The sequence below is a fragment of the Balaenoptera musculus genome, chromosome 18, assembly GCF_009873245.2.
Source record: "Balaenoptera musculus isolate JJ_BM4_2016_0621 chromosome 18, mBalMus1.pri.v3, whole genome shotgun sequence".
Lineage (NCBI taxonomy): Eukaryota > Metazoa > Chordata > Mammalia > Artiodactyla > Balaenopteridae > Balaenoptera > Balaenoptera musculus.
The window spans coordinates 16,162,546-16,181,276 of NC_045802.1; the positions used below are offsets into that span (position 1 = coordinate 16,162,546).

General features: G+C 52.0%; 1 protein-coding gene across 1 annotated transcript in view; it reads left to right on the forward strand.

Annotated features, from left to right (window-relative positions):
• The window catches only part of ATP7B (ATPase copper transporting beta), a 57,432-nt gene that overhangs the window by 33,527 nt on the left and 5,174 nt on the right, over positions 1–18,731 (forward strand). Inside the window, exons 10-20 of the mRNA XM_036831499.1 lie at positions 4,503–4,630; positions 4,732–4,886; positions 5,423–5,557; positions 8,587–8,781; positions 10,778–10,960; positions 12,342–12,510; positions 13,688–13,831; positions 15,089–15,231; positions 16,693–16,896; positions 16,996–17,113; positions 18,192–18,294. Coding sequence (XP_036687394.1) covers positions 4,503–4,630; positions 4,732–4,886; positions 5,423–5,557; positions 8,587–8,781; positions 10,778–10,960; positions 12,342–12,510; positions 13,688–13,831; positions 15,089–15,231; positions 16,693–16,896; positions 16,996–17,113; positions 18,192–18,294 — 1,677 coding nt within the window. The remainder of the gene's footprint in view (positions 1–4,502; positions 4,631–4,731; positions 4,887–5,422; positions 5,558–8,586; positions 8,782–10,777; positions 10,961–12,341; positions 12,511–13,687; positions 13,832–15,088; positions 15,232–16,692; positions 16,897–16,995; positions 17,114–18,191; positions 18,295–18,731) is intronic.

Here is an 18,731-nt window from a genome sequence, read left to right on the forward strand (position 1 = left end):
GCACCTCCCGGTTCTTTTCCACACCGTGTGCCTGGCTTCTGCCATCACGTGTGGTGGTACCACTTTTTAAGCTAGGAGCCAGAAGACCAGAGTCCCTTCTGGCTTTGCCTGAGACAGGCCACGTGCTTGGAGCTGGGTTCCCTCCTGTGTTTTGCAGTTCGTGTCCGTCAGACAGACAGACGGGGGTGGTCACTCCTACCCCCGCTTCCTGACGGGGTGCTCGGGCCGTGATCACACCTGCCCTGCCAGGGCCAGGGCTGCTCTCTCGCCTCCTGTAACGTGGTGTGTGCTGTGCCAGGGGTCCCAGGCAGCCTCCTGCAGGGCCTGGGCCTCTGCCGGCGTGGACAGGTCTGCGGCGCCTCCTGCAGGCCACCGGGGCTTCGTGTCTCAGCTGGCTCCTTTCAGAGGGACTTAGCCCGTCCCTCCGTCTGTCCCTTTGCCAGGGGCACGTGTCCTTCCTCTCCGTCCGGAGTCTTGAGCGACAGAAGCATCTGCGTAGATGATCAGTGGTGATTTCTTCCCAAGCTGCTACTTGCGTTTCCCTTTGTGCGCTCTCTCCGCGCTCCTCATTCCTTAAATGTGGGTGATAGTCGGGGTTTCAGCGTTGGCCCTGTTGTCTTTGTGTGTCAGAGGCTGCTGGGCCCTCACACCCGCCCCCCGACTCCCTGTCTTCATTCTCAAACCCACGTCAGATCTCAGTGGGCGTCCTCTGCGACCCCTTCCCTTCCCTCGTCCACACAGCTGGTCTCCGTCCTCTTGATTCAGGCTCCACAAGCTCTGGTGGCCCCGGCCGCTGCCCTTCCCACCACTGCCGTGCTTGTTCAGGCCACCGGGCTCTCTCCCCTAAAGCCCCTCAACAGCCCCTCCCTGGCCCCCTGCTCCAGCCTTGTCTCCTTCCTGATGTTTTCCACATGCAAACCATCCAGCTCTTGGAGGCGCAGATCTGATACTCTGTAGCTGCCCATCCTCCGGAGGTTTAGGATAAAGTCTGCATCCCTAGATGCTTAGACGTGCACGTGAGACTTGGCATCTGCGCCTGTGCCTCCTGGGCTCAGCCTCTGGTCCTGACGTCCCTCCGTCTCCTCCCGGCCAACCCCCTGGCGGGTCCCAGGAAGAAGCGCCCCTGCACTCGCCCACCACCCTCCCTCCAACCAACGCCTTTCTTCCTTCCCCTTCGCCTGATCCCTTGTCCCCTGGTCAGACTGCCTTGTCCTCTGGGGCCTGGAGCATTGGTGCCTCCAGTCGTCCTGGGACTACATAGCAGGTGCTCAGATCCTCACTAGTTGAATGCATGAAATGACTGTCAGATGTTAAAGAAACGCATCATACACGTGCGTGTGCTTGACACTGTGAGGCCTGCACAGCGGGTCCCCAATCTCCCACGTTGAAGTGTTCTGTTTCTTATAATTAGGAAAACGGAATTACACATTTTACATAGCCCAGTGGCCCTTCTCTTGTAAGCTTTTTCTTCGTCTTTTTGCTTTGTGTTAGATGAGGCAGGAGGGTAGAGAAGAGGGGGCCGGTGAGGTGAGCGGGCTGCCGGCAGAAGCACTCAGGGCTGAAGAAGTGCTCGGAAAAAACTATTCCCACAGCTTGGCGTCTGGGGGACATGAGCTTCTGAAGCAGAAATGCGACTGGGAATTCACCAGAGGAGCCACCTGCCCCCCTAGAGGGCTGTTCCCCATAAACTCGGCTGTTCAGAGTTAGAAAGATACGGTTAATTCAGATCAGAGGGGAAATTCAAAGTTAGATGAAGCGGAGATGAGCCTCACTAACGATTTCTTAGAAAGACACCCAGTGGACATTTGAGGCAAGAATCACGATTTTTAAGCAAACATTTTAAAGCTTAGGAGTCAGGTTATGGGAGAGGAGGCTCTGCCCACAGCCCCGTCGTCACCTCCTTTCTACAGGAGCAGCTGCTCCTTCTCTGACACAGGCTTCTCTTGACGCGGAGACCTCTCTGGATAGTAAACTCCAGGCTGTGCAGATGGGCCTCGGAGGGCAGTTTTGGAGCCTGGGCGTCTCCATCTCTGGGAGACTCTAAAAAGAAGCAGAGGTTATTCTCGGTTGTAGAGATCCTCCCCTTCTTTTTACTTACTGTCCCCCCAGTCACCAAACAGATTTACACATCTGTTCCCAGCACTCAAGACTCAGGCTGCTGCCCGCTTCCCCTTTAAAGGTCTCCCCTTTTCCGTGCTCCCTTTCTTTTATTGTGGCCATTACTGAACTTAAATAAACCAGCTTGACTTTAGTTACTAGGTCGTAGACCTGAGAGTTTTGTCCTGTGTGTAACCCCAGCCCAGCACAGTGCCTGGTACATAGAGGCCGGTCAACAGTGAACACGTCCATCAGGTGATGGTCAAAGTCACCAGCACTGACTGTGCAGCGGGCCCTGCTCTGGGTGCCCACAGGCAGCGTCTCAGGTCAACCTGGGAACGAATAGGGGTGACTGTCACCTACCTCACGTGGTTTGGGGAGGATTCATGTCAATATCGAGCACAGCACCTGCACTCAATACATGTCTGGTTTTCCTTCTCAAATAAGGTGGCTTTTTGTACCCCCTCTCTGTGATAGTTTCAATGTAGTCTTTGTAGAATGAAAGGAAGGCATAAAATAACCTCAGAGCCCTGCTTGTTCTACGCCCCTGCTTTTCTGACTTTCTCACCATTGGTTCATGAGCCAATGTTACATATACAGTTAAGTAAATTTGGTCCCTGTGACGCTTTCAGAGAGGTGCTGCCAAAGCCGTCCTCGCCCCCTGGATGACTCTATTCCTGTCGTCCCCTCTGGTCCCCCCATCTGTCTCTCTCGCTCTCTGTGGGACCGTTCTCCCCAGCAGACAGTTCACACATACTCACAATTCACAATTTCCTGTCTTAATCCACACGCTCTTCTACTGCTGTTTTTCTCTTCTCTTTCACACGGCAGAACTTCTTCTGAACGTTGTCTTCAGCTGCTTTCTTGTTTCCTCACCTCCCAGCCTCTCCTCAGCCCGTTCCAGCCGACCTTGTTCCTCCACCAATTTCTGAGATCCCTTTTGCCAAGGACATCAAGTCATTTCCATGAACCAAATCAACCATTGCTCTTATTTAATCCTCATTGCAGCCTCTCACCAGCATCTACCCCCTTTTCTGTCCCTTTAAAATACGCCTTTTTAAAAAATTTTTTATTGAGAGATAACTTACCTTCACTGAAGTACATGAATCCCAAGTGTACGGCGTGATGAGTTTTACGCGTATCTGTGTCTAGGTAGTGACCTCCCCGTATGCGACGCGGTGGGATGGGTGCTCCGTCCTGAAGGCCCCACTCCGTCCTTTTCTGCCCCCATCCCTTGCTGGCCCTTCCGCCTGCTCAGCCTCCCAACATGCGCGTGTCCCAGGGCCCGGGTCTCTCGTCCAGGCACGCTCCTGAGGAAGCTCGTACCGTTTCAGGCTTTAGATCCCGTCTGTGTTGTGACAGCCTCCCCATTTGAACTCTAGTCTCAGCCCGAATCCAGCTTTCAGCTCCCTGCTCTCCCGACTTGACATGTCTACATGGAAGTCAAGTAGGCATCTCGGACCCGACATGTGAGAACAGAGATCTTCATCTCATCTCCTCTCCCTCCCGTGGCCGCTTCTACGTGGGCGTCTCCATCTCATTGAACAACTTCTCATCCACCCAGTTGCTCAAACTGAAACGAGGAGCTCATGCTTGCTTCTCTTATGCGCTCAGCGCATACACACATCTTGCTGACACGTCATGCCCCCCAAAGTTCCCGGGCATCTCTTCCCTCCATCTCCAGCCCAGGCCACTGCTGCCACAGCCTGACTCTCCTGTCAGCTTCTACTGTTGCCCCTACAGCCCATTCTCATGCAGCAGCCAGAGAGCTGACTTGAAAACGCGAACCGGCTTATGTCACTTTCCCACTAAAAACCTTAACACCCCGAAGCCCGCACTTTGCCCTGCAAGACCCGACATGGTCCAGGTTCTGCCTGCTTCACTTGTGTCCCTCCAGCCGTGCTTGCTGGCTTCCTATTTATCAGAGGCCCCCTCCGTCCCGCCTCAGGGCCTTTGCATTAGCTGTTTTCTCTCCCTTGAGTTTTCTTTCCCCGTATATGGGGCCCTCTTGTCGTCCAGCTCAAATGTCATCTTGGCGTGAGGCCTTCCCACTTCTCTCCTCCTCCTCCACCACCGAAGGAAGCCCTCCGGTCACATCGTTGTCAGCACAGCACTTATTTAAGACCTGGGACTATCTTGCTTGTTGTCTGTTTGCTCCACAGAACTGTCCTCATGAGCGTTGGGACTTGGCTGTCCTGCTCACAGCCGGCTTCCCAGGAACTAGGACAGTGCCTGGTACTTAGCAGCTGCACAGTTTTGACTCAGTCTGTAAACGGCGGATAAAGTGGTTACTGCCGCTCAGTGTAAAGCAGGCGGTTTGTCTAGAACCCGACCTGGGTGACAGGCCAGGAGGGTGAGCTCCCGTGCGCAGCCCCCGAGGGTAACCTGAGTGGCATCTGTTGCAGAGAGGAGCAGGTGCCCATGGAGCTGGTGCAGCGTGGCGACGTCATCAAGGTCGTCCCCGGGGGCAAGTTCCCAGTGGACGGGAAAGTCCTGGAAGGCAGCACCATGGCCGACGAGTCCCTCATCACAGGTGAGGACTCCGTCCCTGTGGGTGGGCGTCAGCACCCTGGCCAGGCCCCAGGGGTGCCGACGGGGCTCAGCGCGTGGCGTTGGTCTCCTCTCCACCTCTAGGAGAGGCCATGCCCGTCACGAAGAAGCCCGGCAGCACGGTGATCGCCGGGTCCCTGAACGCCCACGGCTCCGTGCTCATCACTGCCACCCACGTGGGCAACGACACCACCTTGGCTCAGATTGTGAAGCTGGTAGAAGAGGCTCAGATGTCCAAGGTAATGAAGGGATTTTATTTTTTATTTTATTTATTTATTTTAAAAATCAATGTATTAATTTATTTATTTTTGGCTGTGTTGGGTCTTTGTTGCTGCGCGTGGGCTTTCTCTAGTTGCGACGAGCAGGGGCTACTCTTCGTTGCAGTGTGCGGGCTTCTCTTGCTACAGAGCACGGGCTCTAGGCGCGCGGGCTTCAGTAGTTGTGGCGCACGGGCTTAGTTGCTCCGCGGCGTGTGGGATCTTCCCGGACCAGGGCTCAAACCCGTTGTCCCCTGCATTGGCAGGCTGATTCTTAACCACTGCGCCACCAGGGAAGTCCCATGAAGGAATTTTAAAAGCAATATAATTCCAGCTTCCTCTCTTTAGAAATTATTCCAAGAGTCCCATAGAATCAGGCAGATTTTACTGAGTAGAGAGACTGACTAATAAATGTAGTTAATGAGGGAGCTAGGGATCCCAGTGCTTGTCCGTGTTTGTGGCAGTTTATTTCTTTGGAGATTGTAATTTCCCGCGGTCTTCGTGTTTTGTTTCCATAGGCACCCATTCAGCAGCTGGCTGACCGGTTTAGTGGATATTTTGTCCCATTTATCATCATCACTTCAACTTTGACGTTGGTGGTGTGGATTGTAATCGGCTTTATCGATTTTGGTGTTGTTCAGAAATACTTCCCTGTAAGTTGAATGCTGTGGGCAGTGTGCTTGTTGGGTTTTAAATAATCGATTGCCATTAATCCTATTTTTTTCATGTCTTAGATTCATTGGGCTTTAATTACCCATTACATCTTATTTGCTTGCTTCACTTATTGGCAGCAAAACCTCAGCCAGGGTAGGACAATCCTGGCTACGCAACTACGCAACTCCTGCAGGTTTTTTACTAAAGACGGCTTTTGCTTTCTAGTTAGATAATTTCAAACACCAGTGGCTCTCAGGTGTAATGCTTAAAGCATTTACATTTTGCACTATTGGCCATTTTTGAGGTTATGAGGCACACATCACAGAAGATAGGTCACGTCAGTCACAATCGCATGATAATATTATTTAACCAGTTTTAAGAAAAATAGATTTTTTGCTGGCTACCTCCAAATAGACCATCTAACCTTGCAGCTTCCCAAGTAATAATAATAGCTTTTTAATAATTATTTATTAAACATTATATGTGAAGCAATGGAATATATATTTTTGAGTTTAAAAAGTGGACAAAGAATACTATCTTAGGAAATACAGTTTTATCGAAGTTCAAAAAAAAACACGAAACTTTTCTGCTTCAGAAATAAGAACTTACATACATCAGTGATTCACAACTGGGAGTGGTTTTGATTCGGTGATTTCTGGAGATGTTTTTGGTTGTCGTGGCTGAGGAGGGGTGCTGCTTGGCCTCTAGCATGTATGATAGGAGCCAGGGCTGCTGCTAAACATCCTACAACACACAGGACAGGTCCCCACAACAAAGAATTATCTGGCCCCAAACGTCAGTAGCGCTGAGTTGGAGAAACCTGGATAGACAGAAAAAGCTAATGGCCCACTTGGAGTAGTATTTGATAACTGCCCAGTGAGTAGAACAATGTTTTACCTTATTTTTTAAAAATATCTCATACTAAGCCCAGTCTAATATGTATTTTACCTTAGAGCCATAAAATAAGAAACTGGAAATACAGAATGGATAACTTTTTCCTTTTTAAAAAATTTTTTGTCCGTAGTTAAAGGCATATCATATATTCTTGGTGTACTTGTCATTCACTTAGATATGATTTTCCTCCCTCAAATTTCCTATCTTAAAATGTCCAAGTGAAACACTTTCTGACATCTAGGGAGATTTCAGTGTTTTAAGAGTAGCCTATGACTGTATTCCTAGAATTTGCTAGTGGCTATTATGGCTCCTGACCGCCAAAAATTTTGGCTTTTGTGGGAGAGCAGCTCATTGGCATGTGGCTATGGGAAACTCAGTCCTAAACAAGTTGCAATATGTGGCTTCCTGCTGTTCCCTACCTTTCCATCTTACTTTCGCTTCTTTTGTTTTTATCTGCAATATCAGGGAGGATGCTGGCAAATGAGGTACTGCATGTTCCTTTAAGACATTGTTGTCACTCTGCTCTGTACAAATCATCTGTAGGGACAGGGTTCGTGTCAACCTCTAGAAGTCCACCCCACTCCTCTCAGAGTGCCAGGTGTGATTTTGACAAGAATTTCTGGAGGTTAAAAAAAAAAAAAAGAAGAAAACGCTTCATCCTTACCTCTAAAAAATCACATTATGTGTTCAACAGCATGTCCTTCTACCGAAATCAGACTGTTTCTGTGAAAATTGAATGACCCTAATAATGTAGCTTATTTTAGACTCTGCCTTTCAAAGTCAAAGAATAGAGGGTAGATGGATCTAAGGAGATTGTGGTCTATATCCTCGATTTAGAAAACATGCATTTTACTGTAATTAAGTGAATACAGCATCTCTCAATTGTTCTCCAGAGATACTAGCCATTTTGAAAGATAAACCAAGATAACTCAAGATGTTAGAATGCAAATAATCATACCAATATGTGTCACCAGGTAACTGGGAAGGAGACCTGTATTTTTTTGGTTTTGGATTTTTATAAAGGAAACAGTGGTGAAAAATAGAAGAAAATAAAGATGGCTCCAAATCCCATCCCTATATGCACTTCTCTGCACTTTGGTGAACATCTTTCCAGGATTGTGTGAAGGCTACTAGAGATATAGGCAGATAATTTTGCACTAATTAAATCACCAAGACATGCCATTTTCTGCTTCTTTTTTTTTAATTCAGCAACTACTAATATGCTACATATGCTAAAGAAATGACATCTCTTTCCATGTCAATATGTATACATCATCATTTAACATCTGCATAATATTCCATTAGGAATTGCCCTACCTGCAGTTTAATTAACCAATCCCCCATGGTTGTTTCCAGTTTTTTCGCTTTATGAAAAAGCACTGTGAGAAATATCCTTGTATCTTTTCCCACATGATTATTACCTTAGAGTTGATTCCTTGGAGAGCTATAGTTTTTTAAAGCTTTCATAATAATAAAAATAATAATGATAATGTAGTAGCTATAATTTCTCAGGAGCATCTCTCCTACGTCAGGTGTTGTACTATGTATATTTATGTTTGTATGTATGTGTATGTATGTTACCTCATTTAATCCTTACAAAAACCTGTGAGCTGGGTATTATTACCTCCATGTTGTATGTGAGGAAGCTAAGACACAGTGTCAGTGCCAGGATGTAGACCTACGTGGTCCAATTCTAGAGCCTGTGCTCTTCCCCTATCAGGGATTTTTATGCGCCTCTCTCCTCTCATAATGCCTTTCCCTGAGGAAAGCCTGTAGGATCAGGTTGGAACAGTAGGATATGCAGCAGTAAAGTGAACCACGAGATGCCACCAAAGCAGAGCGGGGTACACCGTGTGTCCTGGAGCCCAGCTCATCACGCCAGTTCAGGTGCCCCACCTGTGCTGGAATGTTCTTTTTTTTTTTTTTTTAATTAATTTTTATTGGAGTAGAGTTGATTTACATGGTTGTGTCATTTTCTGCTGTACAGCAAAGTGAATCAGTTACATATACCCACTCTTTTTTAGATACTACTCCCATATAGGCCATTACAGAGTGGAATGTTCTCATATGATCAGAATTCCGTGCGATGCCTCATCTGACTCTCACCCTGCCTCTGTCTCTTTCCTCTCGTCAGACGTCCAGCAAGCACATCTCCCAGGCAGAGGTGGTCCTCCGGTTTGCATTCCAGACGTCCATCACGGTGCTGTGCATCGCCTGCCCCTGCTCTCTGGGCCTGGCCACGCCCACGGCCGTCATGGTGGGCACGGGGGTGGCCGCCCAGAATGGCATCCTCATCAAGGGAGGCAAGCCTCTGGAGATGGCCCACAAGGTTGGCCCCCGCTTCCTTCGAGGTCTTGGCTGGGGTGATTTTGTAGCTGTATGCTGCGTGATTTTGTTTTTTTTTTTTTTGACTTAGAGGGTCCTAGTGAAAATAGTACCTGTTTAAATTTCATATTCAGAGAAAAACCTGAAAGAGGACTGAGGGTAGCTCTGCTAATTAAGTAAAAGAGGAAGCCAGGACTAACTGGTAATGACAACAGGACCGGCCGCAGCTCACAGTCAAAGACCTAAATGCTGTATAAATATTAATTTAATCTCATCGACAGCCCTGAGGTGGGTGCTGCTTGTTTCCATTTTACGGGTGAGGGAAGTGCAGCAGGAGGGCGCTGGGCGACTTGCCAAAGGCCTGCGCTAAGATGTGCAGCGCCAGGCTCACGGCCAGTTGGTTGGGGTCCGGGGAAAGTAGCTGCGCTGTCTCCGCGTGATCGGGGAGGGTCCTGGGACCTCGGAGTGGAGTAGCAGGCAGCAGTGTCTATGGAGAATCTCCCTTCAGCCCAGCAGTCCCCAACCTTCCATCCTCCCTTTATTTCTTCGGTATCTGTTGAGCGTTTACTCTGTGTGGGTCCTGTGCTGGGCCCTGGCTCTCAAGGACCTTACAGTCCAGCAGGAAAGACAGACATGGAGCAGGCGAGCAGCAGACGGCCATGGAGAGCGTGAGATGCCGTGAGGACAGTTCCTCAGGGGCCTAAGCGTAGACCCGTGTGTGCTGGACGGGGTGGGCGCTGGTGCAGGTGCTCAGGGGAGGTCTGAGACGTGTCAGCTGACAACAGAGGTTCGGAAGGGTGTCCCGGCCGTGGGACCAGCACGTGGAAAGGACCCGGGGGGGCCGTGCTGCCTGGTCCCAGACTCCGTAGGACTGGAGACCGTGAACATGTCCCCGCCACTGTGTCCCCGGCATCTTGCCCAGTGCCTGGCACGTTGGAGTCACTCCACAGTTATTTTCTCAATAACTAAATGAGGACCAGAAAGAGAGAGAAACTGACAGGAGATGAGGGCACTGAGGGAGGAAGGAGGGGAGAGAGGGGCCTTGAAGGGCTTTGCAGGGTTATTCAGTCCAGGTCCAGAGCTTAACCAAGAACAGCAGGGACACACGGGGGCAGGGGCGGGGGTGAAGCGCCTGCGGGGCTGGATTGCACGCTGGGAAGATCGTCCTGGCGGCGGAGCGGGGGCTGGGCTAGAAGCTGGCCAGGACTGTCGGAGGAAGGCCAGTTAACAGTGGGGAAGAGGCCCCACTCAGTCAGAAACAAGAAGCGGAGCTGTTGTTTGCTAAATGAGGGAGAACCGAGCCTGCGGCACGCAGTCTGAGCACAGCAAGGGCTGACCTTGTGCCGGGTCCAGGGAAGCGTGGAGCGAGGGAACTGGCGGGCTCCGGCCACGCAAGCCCAGGCGCCAAGTGTGGCTGCTCCCGACGGGCTGAGCCCAGGCCCCTGGGGACCCGTGCCAAGCTGCCGCTGACCAAGGGGGACAGGTCCCCAGACTAGCTCTGTGGTTACTTGTTATTATGGCCAAGGAACACTCCCTTCCTTTTGTGAACTCGGAATTCGAGAACACTGTTCTCCGTAGGCTTTTGCACTGATGCAGGCCGGAGAGAACAGTGGTTGACCCGGCAGATAGCGGTGGGCCGGGAGATGGGCAGACCCCCCGGGGTCACGCTCCTGACCCGACACGAGGAGAGGGCCGCCCGGCGTTGCTGCACGGTGATGCCTCCTTGTTGCATCAGAGTGAGAGCTTCTGGCTCAGCCTGGTCAAGGTTAAGCCGGAGTGTGTGGATTTTTTTGTAACTGGGCAGAGAGAGGGAAACAATGTTTTGGCAGCGGGAGTGGTTGAACCTTGGGACGGACGCAGAGGATTCTGTAGCGTGTCGTGAAGGAGTGTATTGTGACCTGCTTGGGGTGGGTTGAGTGAAGTTCTGCCTCGAGATCGTGAGGACTCTGAGAGTCCCTTCCATCTGTGTTTTGGTCACTGAGATGCGGTTTTTTGGGCAGATAAAGACGGTGATGTTTGACAAAACTGGCACCATCACCCACGGGGTCCCCAGAGTCATGCGGGTCCTCCTGCTCGTGGACGTGGCCACGCTGCCCCTCCGGAAGGTGCTCGCTGTGGTGGGGACTGCGGAGGCCAGCAGTGAGCACCCCCTGGGCGCGGCAGTCACCAGACACTGTAAAGAGGTAGGTGCACTGAGCCTTGCTGGGCCCTCGCTCCCCCGGCTCCCCCGCTCTCCCCGGCTGGGCCGGAAGACTCCGGGCTCCTTCCCCCTCACACGCCTTTCCTCCTCGCTGCCCCTGGCCCCCACGTCAGCTGCCTCCACGGAGGCCTTGGCTCGTGTGGTCTGGGAACTGCTGAGCAGGCCCCCTGGAGCAGGTGGGGATGCAGCGCACAGCGGCAGGTCCCTTGTCACGCTTCCAGATCATCACAAAGCAGTTCAGTGTTAATGAGCTAGTGGCCATTCATTAGGCATTTCCTGAGCATCCCGAGCTCAGGGGAGTAAGAATTCATAAGATGCGAGCTCTGCCTGCTGGGAGTTGATGGTCGGGTGGGGAAGACAGGCGTATTCGGTCCCTCACGAGCGCTTCGTGCAAAGGGGTACAAAAACGAAGGGGGTGTTGGGGCCAGGTCGGGAGAAATCCATTCCACTGGGGACTCCTGAGACGGAGAGGAAGCAGCAGAAGTGACCAGAGGACGGTGGGTTGTTGGCACAGTTAGTGGGGAGCCTTCGTCCTCTGGCCTCTGCAGAGGAGAGGGCCTAGTTAGCTTTCTCTGCTTTCAGTCTGCGCGTGGAGGCAGCAGGATGTGTCAGAATACTGCCCTGAAAACATGTAAACTGTCTGAATGGTACAATTATCAGTAAATGTAGAAGGTGACATGGATGCCTTGGGGAAAAGTTGACAACTCTTTCAGGACAGGGAATCTTTCAGAAATCTCATTTCGTGTCGTGTCCTTTGTGTAGGGTGCGGCTATTTCCCCTCTCATCCTTTTGATGTTTCAGAAAGAATTCTGCTCACCCCCAGGCATCCTTCCTTTGGGTTCTGTTACCCAAATAAACCCAGCCCTTCCCTTTCTCCTGCCACGTCGGCCCTCCCCGCCAGGGTCTGGCCATGGGCAATTATCTCTTGATGGCCTTAAAATAGTTTGTTACCACTTACCTATTCCATCGTTTTTATGAAATTATTTGCAACATAAAAAGAAAATCTTTCTTCCCTTTGGCACCTTCATCCCTGCCCCCCAACCCCGACCCCAGCCCTTAATTTGGGGTGTTTGCTGTGAATTGCCTTTCTCCTTTCTGAACTGCAACCTGTCCAGTCTCTCCAGGCATCCAAACTCTAGGAGAGAGTTGAGGCTGTTTTAAATGACTGTGTCATATAAGAGAGAAAGAGTTGCTGACTCAGGCGTCGATCTCTTCGCCTTTCCCGGAAGTTCTCCTCCCGTCCCTCCCTTCCCTCTTAATTCCTGGTGTCTGCTGCTCTCCCCCCGCCTCACCCCCACCTCTGCCCTGACTCCCTCTCGACTCACCTCTGTTTTCTGCTTCCTCTCTCCCACTTTCCTTCCCAGGAACTTGGCACAGAGACCTTGGGATACTGCACGGACTTCCAGGCGGTGCCCGGCTGTGGGATCGGCTGTAAAGTCAGCAACGTGGAGGGCATCCTGGCCCAGGATGAGCGCCCGCGTGGCCAACCGACCGCCCACCTGAACGGGGTCAGCAGCGTCCCCGTGGAAACAGGTATCCCTGGCCTCGGTTTCCGCTGCCCGGCCCGCCGGGGGCTGGGCCCAGCCATGGAGAGCGCCATGCCAGGCTCGCCCCCTGGTTCCCGACTGCAGAGAAGGTGGCTCAGGGCTGGTGCGCCACACGCCTGTCTCCCAGGGAAGCCTGCAGCTTCTCTCGTGTTCTTTGATGTGGCTGAATCTTGACGCTAATGGCAGACAAAAGCAGTGTGTGACTTAAAGTCATGGAGTATTGCTTACCTGCTCCCTAATCTCGAGTCTCCTCTTTCTTATCCCAGGTTAGTCTTGGGATAAGACTCGTATGCTACAGGGTAGGCAGATGGGAGTCCTTCTTTTGTTCTTCCTAAACAGGAAACCCCCATGTGGTCAACTCTGATGGGATGTGACGTATTTATAGAGCTGGCAGCCGTCAGGGAAAGTGAATGGACGTGGTCTGCCCAAGCCAAGAAGGGACACTGGAGGGACAGCTGCTTTTTGAATAACGGCCTTTCTTATTCAAAGGGTGCTAGCCATCAGCATGAGAGAGTGGAAAAACCCCCAAACCAAAAAAACCCATGTCTAGTGTTGGCTCTTAAGTATGTTAGTAGTTAAATCTTGATTAAGATTTTGTTAGAAGCCATTACCACCTTATAGCAAGTTAAAGCCCTGGGATGACCTTTCCTTTGCCTTCCAGGGACTGGTCTATCAGTGACACCTAAGGTAGAGGTGACAGGTGCAGGACTCACCTGGCCTTTTAGGAGGTATAGCTTCAAAACCTTTCATACACGGAGGCTGGTTGTTGGCTGGTTCACCTTGCATCATCTGTACCAAGCAGTGATGGGTCTAGTCAACACTTGCTTTTGGCGCTGACCAAATAACTAACCGCTTCTAATCCTAATTCTAATGCAATCTAACTGCAGCAGCAGACACCCCTAAAAGGCCAGTAGGTACACTACGCGGTGTTTAATATGTTTGTAACATCTTTACATGTTTTAATTCATACCACGGTTCTGCATGTTAGTTATTCTTCTTCCCCTGGTTCTTTAAGGATGGTTTTCCAAGAGCTGTTTACTAGGTTGTGGTTTTTCCAGAGCCGCCAAGTGGACGTTTTGCTGTTGAAACCATCCCATGGTTTTTAGTGCTTTCTCGCAGTGAACTTGGGCTCTTTGGGAATAACCACATGCTCCTTTGAGCAGATGCGGTCCCGCAGACCTTCTCTGTGCTGATCGGCAACCGAGAGTGGATGAGGCGCAACGGCTTGACCGTCACCAGCGACATCAGCGACGCGATGACCGATCACGAGACGAAAGGCCAGACGGCCATCCTGGTGGCCATTGACGGTACCGCTCTGCTCCCCTGTCCTCTGCTCTCAAGTGAAGCTGGAGACTTCAGGCAGAAATAGAGTCCTTTTTTTTTTTTTTTAAAGTAAATCTTCCCCTCTGTTAATTTTGGTTCTGTTTTCGAAAAGGCTGTCTTGCCATTTTTTCCACTTCATTCTCAGTCCTGAGGTCCCCTCTGGCCACCTCCATTTTTGCCACCAGAGTGAAGATGGCTTCAGCCTCTTTGCTCTTGGGATTCTAAACTGTCTTCCCCACCATCATTTGCATCTGCCCAGGTTGGCAGTTGAAAGTCATCCTTTCTCATTCATCACTGCAGGCGAAGCAGCAGTTGACTTCCTAAGAGGTTTAACTCTAGGATGCTTTACATACCGAAATCCCCTGCAGCTTTTACAGAGCTTCTCAAAATTGTATGTCTCTTAGTACTCAGATTATATCCTGGGCTTTACATCTCAGGTAGATTAGAATCACTTTGTTAATGTTAGTTTCTGCTAATAGAAGTAAAAACTATATGCAAATAAGAAATAATTTAATTGCTGTATTTTGAATGCTCCTCTTTTCCCATTCTCTCTCTCTCTCTCTCTCTCTCTCTCTTTTTTTTTTTCCGGCTCCCACTGCCATGCCTTCTCCCGAGTCCTTTAAACGCACAGCCCCCTCAGCTTGTCAGGCTGGAATTGGCTCAATTAAAAGTGCCTCTTACACTTCCTCACCCTCACTGCTCCCGTCACACCTCAGTCCTCGAATGCCCTCCTGTGTCAATACCTAAAGAGTCACTCAAAAAAAAAAAAAAAAAATTCTACAAAGTGTTTTCTGTAGAAAGAGACAGAAAGGAAGGATTGATTTTCTAGCTGTTTGGACATGTGTCACTCTTTAAGTAGCATTTGTTGTATTTCTCATGTTTTAATAGCTAACAGGTATTGAGTTATTATGAGCCAGGCACTCTGCAAAGCAAGGGATGTTCCTTGCAGAAAATCTGGAAAATTCTGAGAGCTATAAAAAAAACGGAATCCCTCATTATCCTACCCCTCAGAGAGCCACTGTTAACTTTTTAACAGTCCTTCCAGACTTTTGTATGCATCTGGAAATGTATGTAAATTAAAAAAAAACAAAATCAAAACCGTATTCTGTTGTATAATTTGGTGTTTTGTCGTTGGCGTGTAACATGGTATTAGGAAAACTGTTCCGGATCATGAAGTCTTACTTGCTCCTTGGGCTGCCCAGGGCGCTGCCATGTGTGCTCACCTGCGGTGTCTCCTACAGGTGTGCTCTGTGGCATGATCGCCATCGCAGATGCGGTCAAGCAGGAGGCCGCCCTGGCCGTGCACACACTGAAGAGCATGGGCGTGGATGTGGTTCTGATCACGGGGGACAACCGCAAGACAGCCAGAGCCATTGCCACCCAGGTAAGGGCCGGGGGCCGGGATGTCTCCCACATCTGAAATTGCAAGCGATTTCAAGCTGGCAGAAACAGTTTAAGGAAAATAAATAAGCACTAGTGCATTGAGCACTCAGCTTTGCTCTGGTCTTTTCCCCTCGCTGGGAGCTTTTCTCTCCACATGCTTTGATCTCGGAGCCGTGCACATCCCACAGGGGACCACCTTGCTGCTGCCCCAAAGATCACATTGCTGGGGCCTGGGTGCCATCATTCCTGCACGGTGGCTGCAGCCCCGGAAAAGCTGTTCCAACATTCTTTATTTTCCAGTCGCTGCGCTGAGGAAAAAAGACCATGACTTGAGGGCTGAAATAAACAGTCTTGTAGCCTTTATATTAAGGGAGTGTTTTGCCGGCCCAGCTCTTCTCACTCTGCACCAGTTAAGTCACTGGGTCCTGGCAGTTCTTCTGCAGCGCTAGGGTCTGAGTTTGGGCCACGAGGGCGGCACGACTGCATGCCTGCCTGCCCTGCCTCGCAGGGAGGGCTCCAGTGCAAACTCCAGACGGTTGTATACCACCCCTTGCGGACGTGTGTGTAAAGCTGTCTGCTTTTGAGAATGAATCGCTCCTTGGAGGGGAGCGACAGTGCCCCTGTCAGCCATCCTTCTGAGAGTACACCCACTCCCGGGTTAAAACTTGTTCCTGCATTCAGCAAGCACTTACTAAGTGCCACCCACCCCTGTGACAGAGAGGCTACAGAGAGGAGTGAAGAGGGCACCGCCCTCGAGGAGCTCACGGTCCCGTGGGGAGGGTGGCCCAGGGACCGAGTGTAAACCGGGTGCTGGGCGCTCCAGTGGAAGAGTGCACGGGACGCATGGGAGCTGCCAGCTTACCCCTCAGCCTGGCAGGGGCCGCCGGGGACACCTTCCAGGGGAGAGGAGGCCTGCAGGCGTCAGATGAAGAAGAGGGGGCGCTGGGGGCAGGAAAAGTGACCTTTGCAGGACAGAGCAGGCAGCACGAGCACCGCCTGCGGGTGCAAGGTAGCAGCGAGTTGGAGAGGCCAGGGCGGGGCCCGCCGGGGCCGGGGGGCGGGGAGCTGGGCACAGGCAGGACCTGACCTGGGGTCCTTGGGAGGCAGGCAGAGGAGTTTAGACGTTGTCCTAAGGGAAGTGGGATCCACTGGAGGCCTTGAAGCAGGAGAGTAACGTGACCAATGATTACTGTTTTGGAAAGGTCACCGGGACGGCATCTGGAGAAGAGTGTTGGGAGGCCAGGATGTGGGCAGGAGGCCGGCGAGGGTCCCAGACCACCGCGGGGCGTTGGGATGGGAGCAGGGGGTGCATTTGCCGTGTGACCTGGAGTCTGCAGGGCTTGGTGACGGGACCTGGAGGCTGAGGGCTCATGGGTTTCTGCTCCTATTCCTGCCCCTTGGCAACGCCGGATGTTACTGTGTATTTGTTTTTTTATTGACTGCTGTTCTTCTTTCCTTTCAGGTTGGCATCAACAAAGTCTTTGCAGAGGTGCTGCCTTCTCATAAGGTGGCCAAGGTCCAGGAGCTCCAGAACGAGGGGAAGAGAGTGGCCATGGTGGGCGATGGTGTGAACGACTCCCCGGCCCTGGCCCGGGCCGACGTGGGCATCGCCATCGGGACAGGCACGGACGTGGCCATTGAGGCGGCTGACGTCGTCCTCATCAGAGTGAGCTCTGCCGCGCCTCCCCCTCCCGGTTGTCCGTAGCAGGAGTGGTGAGGGCCGCAGAACGGGGCTCCCCGTTCACCACGTGCTCCTCTCCTGCAGAATGACTTGCTCGACGTGGTGGCCAGCATTCACCTCTCCAAGAGGACCGTCCAGAGGATACGACTCAATCTGGTGCTGGCACTGATCTACAACCTGGTCGGGATCCCCATTGCAGCAGGTGGGCCCTCCCTGCCCTGTTCCCTCTGACCCTAGCTGTGGCCAGAAGCCTTGAAGAAAGAGTTGATTTTATTATGTTCCGCTTTGTAAGTCTCTAAAGGTAAATGAGAAACTGCAGGGAGAACCCAAGCCTTTTGTTCACTGCGGGCCTCTCTGAAAAGCTGGCCAAGCTGCTCAACCCTATTTACCTTGGCCCTGTTTTCTGGAACATTATTAAGACATACAGTCTGAAAAATAATCAATATTAACAGTTATGGGGCACCTGTTACACGCTAAGCCCGGGATCAGTGCTTTAGAACTTTGTCTTAAGAATTAATCCCGCCCGGGTTTTATCCTGACTCAGAAATAATCATGGGGAGAGATGGATATTCTCTGCTCCCTAAGTCCTCCCTCCCCCACTGTATCTTGTGTCCCCAGAGAGGGAAGAGTTCCAAAGACTCCTGCAAGGAAAGCGCCTACATGGGCCAAGACCTATTTTTAAACATGACTGCCGCAGCCACGTTCCCCTGTTGTGTCCGAGCGGCCGGCGCTGCCTCACACAGTGGGTCAGCGCGTCCACCACAGCCCGGCTCCGGCAGGTGCACTTCCTGCCCCGGGGCCGGCTCAGGAGCTGGTCCCCTCCCGTGCTTGCGGCTCTGTCCCGGGACCTGGTCTTGTTGCCCCTTATCAAGGTGCTTTGACGCCCTTGAGGGAGGACCGTCCGTGTAGAGAGGGCCCGTGGTCGTCAGCGTGTTGTCTCGGTGCTCCCACCCCCGAGGTGCCCCAGGATGGTGACACCTGCAAGTCCCTGGGGTGCCCTGTCCCCTGGAGCTTCCCCCAAACAGGTGATGGCACCTCTGGATGGTCCCAGGAAGGTCAGGGTGGGTGGGGGACCCCAGTCCCCTTGACGGTGCTCCCCCCCACCGAGCCCCACGCCCAGCTCTGAGACCGCCCGCCTCAGGCCCACGGGCACGCGGTCAGCGCCCAGCCCAGGGGCTTCCGAGCCGCCCTGAGGAGAGCTTCTGGTGGGCGGCGAGGCTGGGCCCCCCCTCGCTCTCCGCCCTGGGCTGCGGCCTGAGTGTGGTCCCCCCCTCGGCCAGGTGTCTTCATGCCCATCGGCGTCGTGCTGCAGCCGTGGATGGGCTCGGCGGCCATGGCCGCCTCCTCCGTGTCCGTGGTCCTCTCGTCACTGCAGCTCAAGTGGTGAGTCCCCGCGGCGGGCCCGGGGGGCGGGGTGGGTGTGCGCCCCGAGCGGGGCCCGGCGTGTGTGTGTGTGTAATGACTTGTCCACCGCGAGCCAACAGTTTCCCGCTCAGCAGTCACCTCGCGCTGCTTCTTCCCGTTACTCCGCTCGACGGCTGTTTATGTCCAGATGTAGCTATAGGATCCCTGTTTGTAATCATTTTTCCTTTTTTAAAAGGGATCTTTATTTATTTATGCTTTCGGTTAACAAAAGTTAATGACTGCCTACTATGTACCAGGCACTTGGCTAGAAAGTTTCTAAGTTGGGAACTTGCCCTGAGCCGTAGGAGTTTGGTGGCCTTTCTTTCCTCTAAAAGCCGTGAGGCCCTGATACTGCGTGTTATTAAAGACTTCATGAGAGGCCTTCACCGGGCTTTACAAAAAAAGGCTGTGTGTCC